Source organism: Lytechinus pictus, chromosome 4, assembly GCF_037042905.1.
Source record: "Lytechinus pictus isolate F3 Inbred chromosome 4, Lp3.0, whole genome shotgun sequence".
Lineage (NCBI taxonomy): Eukaryota > Metazoa > Echinodermata > Echinoidea > Temnopleuroida > Toxopneustidae > Lytechinus > Lytechinus pictus.
The window spans coordinates 6920889-6932313 of NC_087248.1; the positions used below are offsets into that span (position 1 = coordinate 6920889).

General features: G+C 36.7%; 1 protein-coding gene across 1 annotated transcript; it reads left to right on the forward strand.

Annotated features, from left to right (window-relative positions):
* Nucleotides 1–3302: 3302 nt before the first annotated feature.
* On the forward strand, nt 3303–10011 carry LOC129259626 (alpha-amylase-like). Its single transcript, XM_064098275.1, has 5 exons — nt 3303–3534; nt 4499–4648; nt 5638–5876; nt 7572–7854; nt 8680–10011. Exons 2-5 carry the CDS (start codon nt 4506–4508, stop codon nt 9512–9514), a joined length of 1500 nt encoding a protein of 499 aa, XP_063954345.1. The 5' UTR covers nt 3303–3534; nt 4499–4505; the 3' UTR covers nt 9515–10011.
* Nucleotides 10012–11425: the final 1414 nt, after the last annotated feature.

Sequence of the window (11425 nt, forward strand, 5' to 3'; positions counted from 1 at the left end):
TATTGAATTTTAAAGATTTGCATTATTATATGCTGTTCTAGGCATGTCTTTATGAATATTTATATTTCGGTGGGCTGATGATGTCATATCCCCACTTGTTCTTTTGTATTTTATTATATGAAATTAGGTTTATTCAAAATTTCTCTACCAAGAACTAAAACAATTGGATAGACAACTGATTAAGTGCATTAGTTATTTGTTTTTCCTCAACACATTTCATCATAATGGAGACACATCATGAAAATATGAAGAAAAAAAAAATACATTTCATGTAATAACATAAGAAAAAAAAGGAAAGTGTGATATGGATGTGACATCATCAGCCCACCTAATGAATATTCATGACGATGTGCATATAACTGTTTTCACAAAATATTGATAAACTTTAAAATTCAATAACTTCGTTATTAGATTTTGTTTTCCGGTTTTGATGAAATTTTCAGCATTTTGCATAAAGATTTTCAGCCTGGACCATCCCTTTAACAACGGGACCCAGATCCTTTATGCCCTCTCAGTCACATAGAATTTAAGGCAACAAGATCTTGTCCCGTGCTGAGTGTTGTAGATCCCAGAGGTGGGTGGCATGGTGATACACCCCGCCCCCCCCCCCCCCCATGCACCCAGTCCCATATGGAAGAACATTATAATGATTATTATATAATCATATGACAAGGATGATCGTGTGATAATGAGGGGGTAGACTATATTAAGAACATCATGATGGATGGTATCTGGTATCATCATTGACCACCATTTTTTCATCGTAATTTTCTTGATTATAGTTCTCGGAGACTAAGCGGATAGACGGAAACAAATATTTGTGACAGTGATACCCATATGCTTCGAACACAATCGGTATTCTGGGAGGGGGCGGGTACTGTCACATATATATTAGTTTATTTTCTTCTTCAATCTTCTCCTGCTTCATCTTTTTTTTATTGCAATAAGACTTTTTGTGAAGTGACGTTAGTCGGCATAATGTCAATAATTATTCTCGAGAATATGGCTGCGACGCCAAAACCAGTATCAACCCCCCCAAAAAGTCCGAAGTGCATGTTATTTCTTTTTAATTAAAATGTACGAAGTAGTTTGTTATATTTTGTAAATATTAATCAAGATCTTCTGTTGTCATTAAAAGTCAAACACGTGGAATTGGAGAAGCTGAGTAAATTCTGATCATTCGCATTATTTGTCGTGTAAATGTAAAGTGCAAATTGAGCGATCCCGGTGTAGACATTAAATGTGCAAATATATGCATCATATATGAACGTTGCAAAAATGAACCCAACATCATGTTTTCAGAAAAGTATTAGATCTAAAATGCTGTCAATCATTTCAGTTATATCGATGTAATTAACAATCACTATCGTACAAACTGTTTGCTGCTGCTGTAGAAGTATAGTAGTAGTAGTAGTAGTAGTAGTAGTAGTAGTAGTAGTAGTATAGTATATTATTATTATTAGTAGTAGTAGTATAGTAGTAGTAGTAGTAGTAGTAGTAGTAGTATAGTAGTAGTAGTAGTAGTAGTAGTAGTAGTGGTAGTAGTAGTACGTAGTAATAGTAGTAGTAGTATAGGAGTAGTAATAGTAGAATAGTAGTAGTAGTAGTAGTAGTATAGTAGTATAACATTGTTGTTGCTGTACATGACTATTTTATTGTACACAATTAATCGCCATCATTATAATCGCACCTCATGCAAAATATCATCAGAGTTGCTTTTCGCTTACACTGATATCATTGGGGTTGATGATGATGGTGGTTGTAGTGGTATATAGCGATACAGTTGTTATTTTGTTTTATTGTTGGTGGGGATTTTGGTGGTATGTTTGTGGCGGTGTATGGTTGTGGTGGTGGCGGCGATGGTGGTGTTGATGAGGTCGTGACAACGTGGTGCATGGTGATGGTGTTGGTAATGTTGGCGATACTGCATTTGTTGTTGTTGTTGGTGGTGGTGATATCACCAACGCAGAAAGACACCTCCCAGAATATACTGACTATGTATTCAGAAAGTTTTTTTTATGTTTTTAATGAAGTTCTTTCAAAAAACTTCATGAGCCGTTGACTATATGCCAATCAACATCCATTTGGATTAACCAAGCCCAAAAAAAATATGAAAGATAATAACCAGACTGCATAATATGCATTTGAAGTAAAACTCATTCTACACAGTTCGTTTTGTTTATCTTCTATCGACCAGGGCCCTGTCTTACAAAGATTTACGATTGATTGATCATCTCAATACATGGAAATCCAACAATATGTCTTTTTTTTCTCAGGAAATTTGCATGATGTCTTTGTAAACAAAGAAAAGCTCACTGAATTTTCAAGAAAACAATGAATGTATGATTTCACATCACATTTAGGAAATATTTTGTTTAAACATGCTATTTGTAAGACGGGGCCCTGGCTAGCTTGCTCGTGGATTGCAGTTTCACTAATAACTTATGGGATGTGATCGGCATGGGCAAAAATCCCGGGGATAGGGGCGGGGGACACGGGGCTGGCAATTTAAATTTTGTACATCAAGCCTGAAGTTTGTGATCTTCATCATCATCATCATAATCATCATCGTCACCACCACCACCACCATCATTATTATATTCACCACCATCATCTTTTTTATGCAGTGCTTGTTTCGCTCGCTCGCATTCGTTTCTTTAAATTTCGCCCCTTATGTCATGTCTGGCCCCTCATTACCACTGATCATCATCATCAGTACTAACCATCCGGTGTATTTTTGAAGGTTATAGAATCACCTTTCTCGTGTTTTTCTTGAGAGGCTTGAAATTATGGCCCTTGCTGTGGAAGCGGGGGTGCTGGGGTATTAACCCCCAAGATTTGTTTGGAGGGTGGTGTGTGTGTGTTTTGCTCCATAGACAGAGCACTCCTTGGAATCTGGTAGGTAAAAAGATCGAAACCTAACCAGAATCACCCACATTTTATTGTGAAACTTTTTTTTTTGGGGGGGGGAGGGGTTGTCAAATTTTTCTTCCAAACCAGCACGTACCCCTATAAAAAATAAAAATAAAACAAAGTTTTTACATTATTTACTTCATGCTGTGTATAATTCTTACTGCTTTCTTTTTATTATTTCAAATATATATAAACATCTGCAAAATAATGTACCCGCTCCTCCTTCAAATGTTCGAAATTCGACGCTCTTTATCAAATACAAAGTTTTCATTTGTTTTTCTTGTAAACACCATGCACTTACACAATCTTTCGACAAGATCTGGAACATTGGTATTGTTAATTCGAACTCATGCGCTGTCGGTTAAAATCGATCTCTTCGATCACGTGTTATAATGTGTATCGACAATATACAGCAACCAAAATGTTCCAGATCTGCCACATTGATATTGTGTTATATATTCGAGGTAAGCACCCCCTCCCTCCAGTACAAGTAATCCCAGATAAATACAGCTGGTATTGCTTGAGGATCGTGTGTGATCCCAGGCAGCATCAAAGGGAAAGCACGCAAGAACTGCTCATCTTCATCAGTTCATCGACTTGTTTAAGGTACCTATATATCTGGTAAGTGTGGAACTCTTATCTTAATCAACGTTAACATGTTAATGTACCATAGTGTAAAAATATTCTTCAGAACATTAACAAGAAATCGTAATTTTAGGTTTCGATCTTCCTTCCTTTCTTGTGTCCCAAAAATGGAAGATATCATGCTTCCCGGGTGAGAAAAAGACAAAAGAAGAATTTTATCTGTTTTTTAATTTTTTTGCGAACAGGCGAATTTTTATTTCTCAATTAATAATGAGGTTTTATTTTTCGTGTATGAACCATATTAAAAGAGATAATTCATATTACCGACGAATTTACAGTAAACTTGCCATAAGAAATTCACATCCAAGACATATTGCCAAAAAATAAAGTATACGTAATTTTGCAAATTTTCGGTTCTTTCAAAAAAGTTGTTTGCGTTATTTTTTTTTCAACACACAAAATGACATGTTTTTATTACAATTCACATTACTGGTTCCAATAAACGACCGACTCGAGCATTGATTGATACAATTAAGTGTGCATGTCGTATACCAATAGGGTATAGGAAATATGTTTTTCGGTCACTTTATATTGCATTCCAGGACACAGGTTTTAATATAACTCGTTCTTGATCATGCCTTATTTGATTACTTTAAACTGATTATCTAAAATGAATCTCGGAAAACTATGGAATTCGTTTCATTCTTACTTTATATACAAAATATTTACAAGGTTAAACTACCGCGGATATATATTTTTAAATACATTGATATATTTGATTGCTTTCCAAAATAATCTGTATCTTTTTACAGAGCGAGCTAGCAAAAATTACTTACGTTTGTTGGCTAGAAGTAGGCCTATATACGAAACATACGATCAACATATAAAGCAGCATCAGCAACATATTTCCAATTGCTGTCTCTGCTGATATAAATTCATCATGACATTTTGTTTCATTCAAGAATAATTTTGAATTGGGATCTGATAATTTATTTCCCAGACCTGCGATGTTGCTTCGTGGTGTTGTTCTTCTGGTGGTCGTGGTCAACGCCCACGCAGGATTCTCCGATCCAAACTTCGTGGGTCGTCGTTCGACCATCGTCCACCTCTTCGAATGGAAGTGGCCAGCCATTGCCCAAGAATGTGAAAAGTATATGCACATTATATTTTTGTATATATATATATCGTTTTTGAATAATTTGTCTTATCCCCTTTATAATTTTTTATTATGTTCATGATAAGAATATCAAATGGCATTCCCACACGTGTTAGAATCTGTACTTGTTGCCATTTTGGCAAAGAAGTGGGTACTTTTGATTCAGGAAAAAATGTAATTCAAATTTATTTTCATTTATTTATTCATGCAGATTAAAACATGATAATCATATAGATTTTTTTATCATGGTCCTGATGCATATAAAGATGAAAATATTGTATTAGTAAAAAAAAAAGACGAAAGTAGCTAAATGTAAAGAGAAACGCCCCCCCCCCCCCCATACCATAACCGGACCATAACTTTTCACCGAAACTGTTTTGAGCAAAAATAATTTCTTTTCAAAATTCATTTTCTCTTTATTTGGGTTAATTATTTTTTGCGTGTGCTCTGTGCTCATGGTGCTAAAGGAATTGGGGTCACATAGAGCGCCAAATTTTTGCATTATAGACGTTTTAAAAGCAAGTAACTCTATGTATTTCTACATAAAATAGTGACACATTTTATTCATTTACTCTAATCCCACAGAGTCTCTTCCTTTCGTCATGGGATTTGATAGCGTTATCATCAATGTTAAGTTGAGGTCAGGATGACAATGATGACGATGATGATAAAGAAGAAGAAGAAGAAGGAGGAGAAGAAGAAGAAGAAGAAGGAGAAGAAGAGTGATGATGATGATGATGATGATAATTATGATGATGATGATGATAAAGCTGATGATGATGGTGATGAAGATGATGAAGATATTTTTTTTCTGTGATAACTGTTTCGTAATTTTCAGCGGTTTCGGTTATTATAATTGACTTGGTCTATTCCAGGTTGCCCAACACAATAATTCTCTTTCTCCCCCCTCCCTCTCCCTCTCTTCCCCTCACTATCCCTATCTCAATATCTCTCCACTTCCTAACTCCCCACACATCCATCAGATTTCTAGGACCTCGTGGGTTCGCTGGTGTACAGGTTTCTCCTCCCAGCGAACACATATACCACAAAATTTATCATGACGGCAAAACAGACTTTACTTGGTGGTCGCGCTATCAACCCGTGAGTTACGAGATTAACAGCCGGAGTGGTGGAGAAAGCGAATTTAAGGACATGGTACAACGATGTAACAAGGTCGGGGTTCGAATCTACGTCGACGCCGTCATCAACCATATGGCAAATGGTAAGGATGTGGTAATTTGTGTAAAAAGTTTAGTTACAAATACGATTTCAACGGGAGCATAGATCACAGAAGGTCAGAGAACATGCCAATCTACTCGACCAATCCTTAATGCTCAGATGGAAATGCTACCGCACTGCCCCTTCTTGATTTTATGACATTTTGGAATTCATTATTCATATTTCTATCGGTTGTCTTTCGGAGAACAATGCAAATCTACTGGACCATCTATTCTGCCTAAGTGTTGTGTCTTCCTGTCCTCCCTGCTTTTCATTTTGTTGTATTAATATTAATTTTATGTACCGACTTGCTGCAAATCAGCCTTGCGGCTGAAAGCAGGTAGTTATTATCCAGCATTTGAATAATGAAACAAACAATATTGTAGGGGTCGCAGATCCGGGGAGCTTGGAAGGTTTCAGCCTCCATTCTTTTTCAATAAATATATGTAAATAAAAAAAAAAGGGGGGGGGGGGGGTAATTCATCTGATTGTGATTTTTCCATGGTAAGTCCCCATCAAAATCGTTCTGCTGCTCGTCATGAAGTGATTTTTTTTATTGGAATAAAAACAAATCACCACTTCTGCTCAAGTGACAGTAACCCCGAGCAAATATTATGTTCCCGATTTCTTATTAAAATTTATCATCAAATCTGCACTCTGAATAGCCTGTGCATAATATTATGACAATAGATACAAACTTATATAATAAAAATGATACAAATACAATTTTGTATTAGTCCAATAAGCTTTTTGTTGATGGCTAGAAAAGATAGATTTAATTCATGTATTCAGCCAAATAATGGTCCCTCTCCCCCAACCAACCAGAAGACTGGCATGGATAATCAGACCTTATACCTCTTTCCTCATGCACCTAAAAGAGAAAGTAAACAGTTTTTTCACAGGGCAACGTGAAAAACAATAAAAGGGGAATTTGAATAGTTATATATTGGTATCAAAGCTGTTTTCCTATTATAAATTCATAATCATGGAGACCAGGTAAAGTTCCTGTAATGTATCATGTTTTGGTTATTTTAAGTAAGAAGTTCAGATTGTAATTTAAACACTTAAAGGGGGAGCGAACTGACAAACACTTAATGTGGTCTTTCATTGACTGTGTGTTATAAATAACTAGTCTTGAAAATATACATTTTGAGATAACCATCAATAATACAGAGAATGAATTAGCATATAATTTTATTCAAACAGAGAAACTAATTTTTTTTTTAGAGGGAAGTACTTCTTTTGCTTCTTGGTAACATAATTAGTGTAGTATGAATGTAATGAGTGGTGAATCAGTATATTATCATATTCGAGTGGGCCTATATTACAAGACTACACAGCTCAGAGTGTTGTATTACGCTGGCCAGATGTGAGTAGTTGAGGACTTGAGATGGCGCTATTAAGGCTTCTGATCGTTTCTGCTTTAAAAGGGTGTGGTCATCTTGAAACACTAGGGCCCTGTTGCATAAAAGTTACCACTGTGGCAACTTTGCCATCAAATGGTAACTTCCCTGAAATCCTCGATTCTGATTGGCTGTTGATCATCGTTACCATGGCAGTTACTATTGGATGGCTAAGTTACCATAATGGTAACTTTTATGCCACAGTGCCCAGATGGTGATATTCGCAACACCTTACTACTGTAGTTTAAAGTTTCCATAATTGTTCAATATTTTACCGCTACATTATTATTCTTCAGATAACAGTTACGAATTCCCTAAAGTGCCGTACCACTGGTGGAACTTCCACGCCAAAAATGGTAAATGCGGCACGGATACGAACGAAATCAAAGATTACAGCAACGCCCACCAGGTCCGGTTCTGCGAATTGAATGGTTTGGATGACCTTGATTATTCCGTACCACAAACTGTGGAGAAGGTGGTTGGTTACCTCAACAAGCTTTTGAGCTACGGTGTTGCAGGATTCAGAATTGATGCCGCGAAGCACATGTTACCCTCGGAAATTCAAAACGTCGTCAATAAGTAAGAAAGTATAGAAATATATATGTAGGTGAAAGATGTGAAGACTATATGAGACACTAGTAGTGTCTTGATCTATTCATAAATGTAACATATCAATTCCAAATATCAATATTGCTGTGTATATATAATTAAGTACACTTTATATGAAATTTTATTAACAGAGTATTGTCTTTAACTTGTGATCTTCCCTGCAGACTACCATGGTGAAGATCTTGAAGACAAAGCTGGTTTATTAAAGTGACGTGACAAATAGATCAAGAAGCTAAAACCAGTGTCACGTGGCCTTCATTTCTTTCACCTAAATTCATTAAAATATGAAAAACAAGCATTGTTAATCCAATTTTCTTTCATTCTTGGTGGACAAAATTTGAATAAATATAATTTCATATCATTAAAAAAAATTAGTGTGGATATGACATCACCAGCTTACTCATTGCATATTCATGAAGACATGGATAGAACTGTTTCACCGAAATAATACAAAGCTTTATACAGAAAGCGCACTAACCAAAAATAAAAAATGAAATCTACCCCTATCTTGAGTTATTGCTTGATAAACATATTTGGTAACTCTAGGTTGATTGGTTTTCTGCTCGTAAAATACACTCATTCAAAATTGTCAAAATGCAAACAAAAGATGCAACATTTTTTGTTATTAGAATTCACTTTATAAATGGAGTTGTACTTACATTGAGAGTGTATTGGAGCATTTTTATTTTAAAAAATCTTTTGCTATTTTTTTAATATTTAAGTTAGAATCTTTTGCTAGTGAAAACATGATCTGTATTTTCTATTTCACTTCCTCTTGTTCTTCATTACATTCAGATTGGAAAAGACGATTTTTGGTACTGATCCATACATTTACCAGGAAGTCATAGCCGTGAATGATCTCGAACCCATAAAATCAACAGAGTATGTTTCCAGCGGCGATGTGACAGAGTTTAAATTCTGTTACGAAATTGAAAAACTTGGTAAGGGAACAAAAGCGCTGAGAGACTTTAGGACATTGGGAAAGGAATGGGGATTGCTTGATTCGTCGCAAGCTTTGGTTTTCGTGGATAACCATGACAACCAAAGAGGTCATGGTGGCGGAGGTCACATTCTGACCTTCAAAGACAGCGCGGCATACAAGAAAGCAACAGCATTTACCCTCGCCTGGAACTACGGAATCGCTAGGATCATGAGCTCGTATCAATTCACCAATGGCGAACATGGACCTCCATGCAATGAAAATGGTGACACGCTGCCCCCACAAATCAAGAATGACGGTTCGTGCGATGGGGATTGGGTCTGCGAACATCGTTGGAGACAGATCCGCAACATGGCCTGCTTCCGGAATGCTGCTGGACTCGAACCAGTCTCGAACTGGAGAGCGGATGAACAGTTTGATTTCATCTCTTTCTCAAGGGGCAGCAACGCTTTCTTTGCACTTAGCAACGACAAAGACAAAGTGATACGCTGGGTGCCCACAGGGCTATCACCTGGGACCTATTGTGATCTGATCAGCGGTGACCCAACAGATACTGGTTGTACTGGCCAAACAATAACAGTGAACGATCACGGGTGGGCTGAGATCACCCTCCATCCTGGGGAAGACTCGATGATAGCACTCACCGAGAGAGACAAAGCCAGCAGTGGAGGTGGATGCAAGTGGAACTAGAAAGATCATCTTGCAATGGCACTCCTACAAATCAACAGAATGAAGCGATAAAACGCTATAACAGGATGAAAATGAAAGTTAATTACTAAATGATTGTTATATCCTGTAAATTGAATAACATGAATTTCCTTGATTCCTTAACACCTTTTTAAAGTAAAGCATGGTGATGTGCCCTAGGGCTGTGCCTCCTCATATCTGGTTCTAATCAAATGGCAGACACAAGGGACCCTATTCTGAAGTTGTGGACTGTAAACCCTCTACAGAGACAGATTTTAAATGAAAATCTCAGTACTTTAATCATTAAAAGGCTTTTGAAATCATTAACTTCATAATTGACTTAACAGCCTTCAAGTCCAACCAACCACCCCCCCCCAAATGTATCTATTATAATACATGAATTATTTTGTTCCTGCATGTTCATAGCCTGCACAGCCAACTTAAAATTGAATGCAAGTTAATCAAGAGTGAAAAATAAGCAAGTAAAGTGATTCAATCGCAAATTCTTCAATTTTCTATGGCTCATTTATTAGTCATGAAAACAGAGAAGAGAAAGAGAATATTATGAATGTGTGTTGTGATATGTACGGCGGAACATGGATTGCCAATAAGGATCATAACCCCTCCCACAATTGGTGCTAATATTTGATTGCCATTGTGTGAAAGCAGAGGTCCCGATTCCTGAAAAAGAGATGGCAAGGAAATGTATGCACGTACAGTGAAGAGGGTAACAAAATAGCCAGTATCGGGGGAAACTAATGTACCTTACTACAGCTTAATATGTGTAAAGTGTATATATTTCACCCTATCATGGGAAAAAGAGCATTTGAGGCATTGTTTATGGCAGAGGAAATTTGACAAGTTTTTTTCTCAGGTTTTCTGATGTCAAAAAGTGATTACTTGCTTAGAGTCTACTTTATATATACAATTATTATAAAATAACTGACTGATTTACAACCTTGATCTCATTCTAGATGGTCTAATACTATTTTCTCTACAACCATATGATAAAAAAAACTTTTGGTCTAATTGTCACTTAGTGTATTTACCATTTTGTTTAATTTCGATGTAGGCTATTCCCATTTTGTCTCATACACTTAGTCTAACATTATACAAATAGCGAATAGGCATGAGTGCGATGGTGCGAGATTTCGCATGAGGTGAAAGAAAGATGCTCTATTCAACGAGGCGTTAGCCGAGTTGAATAGAGTGTTTCTTTCTTTCACCGAATGCGAAATCTTGCACCATTGCACGAATAAGCATATTCGCTATTTGTGTTGTACAATGCCTCGGAGTTTAGCGAAAATATGAAAAAAAGAAGAGTTTTTTCCATGCAGTAATCTATGAATAGGGAGCAAAAATATTGAAAGCAAAATCCCACAAGCGCACATGATCTTGGGCAGCACTGCGCATTCAGCCAGCAGGCTTATACGCGCATTGCACCTTCATTTTTACTGAGCGAAATGAATTAAATCGTATTGTGACGTCATCTCCTAAAGCCGTGCAACGGTACATTTTGGACGGTACATTTTGGATGGTACGTCTTTTGTGCAACGGTACGAATGTTTGACATTCAGCCTCCCATTTGCTCGCGTACAACAAGCTAAGTAGGCGTTGTACAACACTATAGGCTTTATGATTATATAAACTGTTTATGGACCATTTTTTACCTTTTTCTTTTGACAAGCTAAAACACAATAAGTAGAGTGGAAATTATACCAACTGGGCACTAGACTAAATGTCAATTAGACTAAGTGGGTACTGGACTACCTGTAGTGAAGACCCATGTGATCAAATTGATAATAGACCAAATGCATTTAGCCTAGTGGTGTTAGACTAACTGATAAAGTAGATCTTCTGCTAGTAGACCAAGTGCCTACAAACAGTACATGATCCTGTTGCATAAAAGTTTGC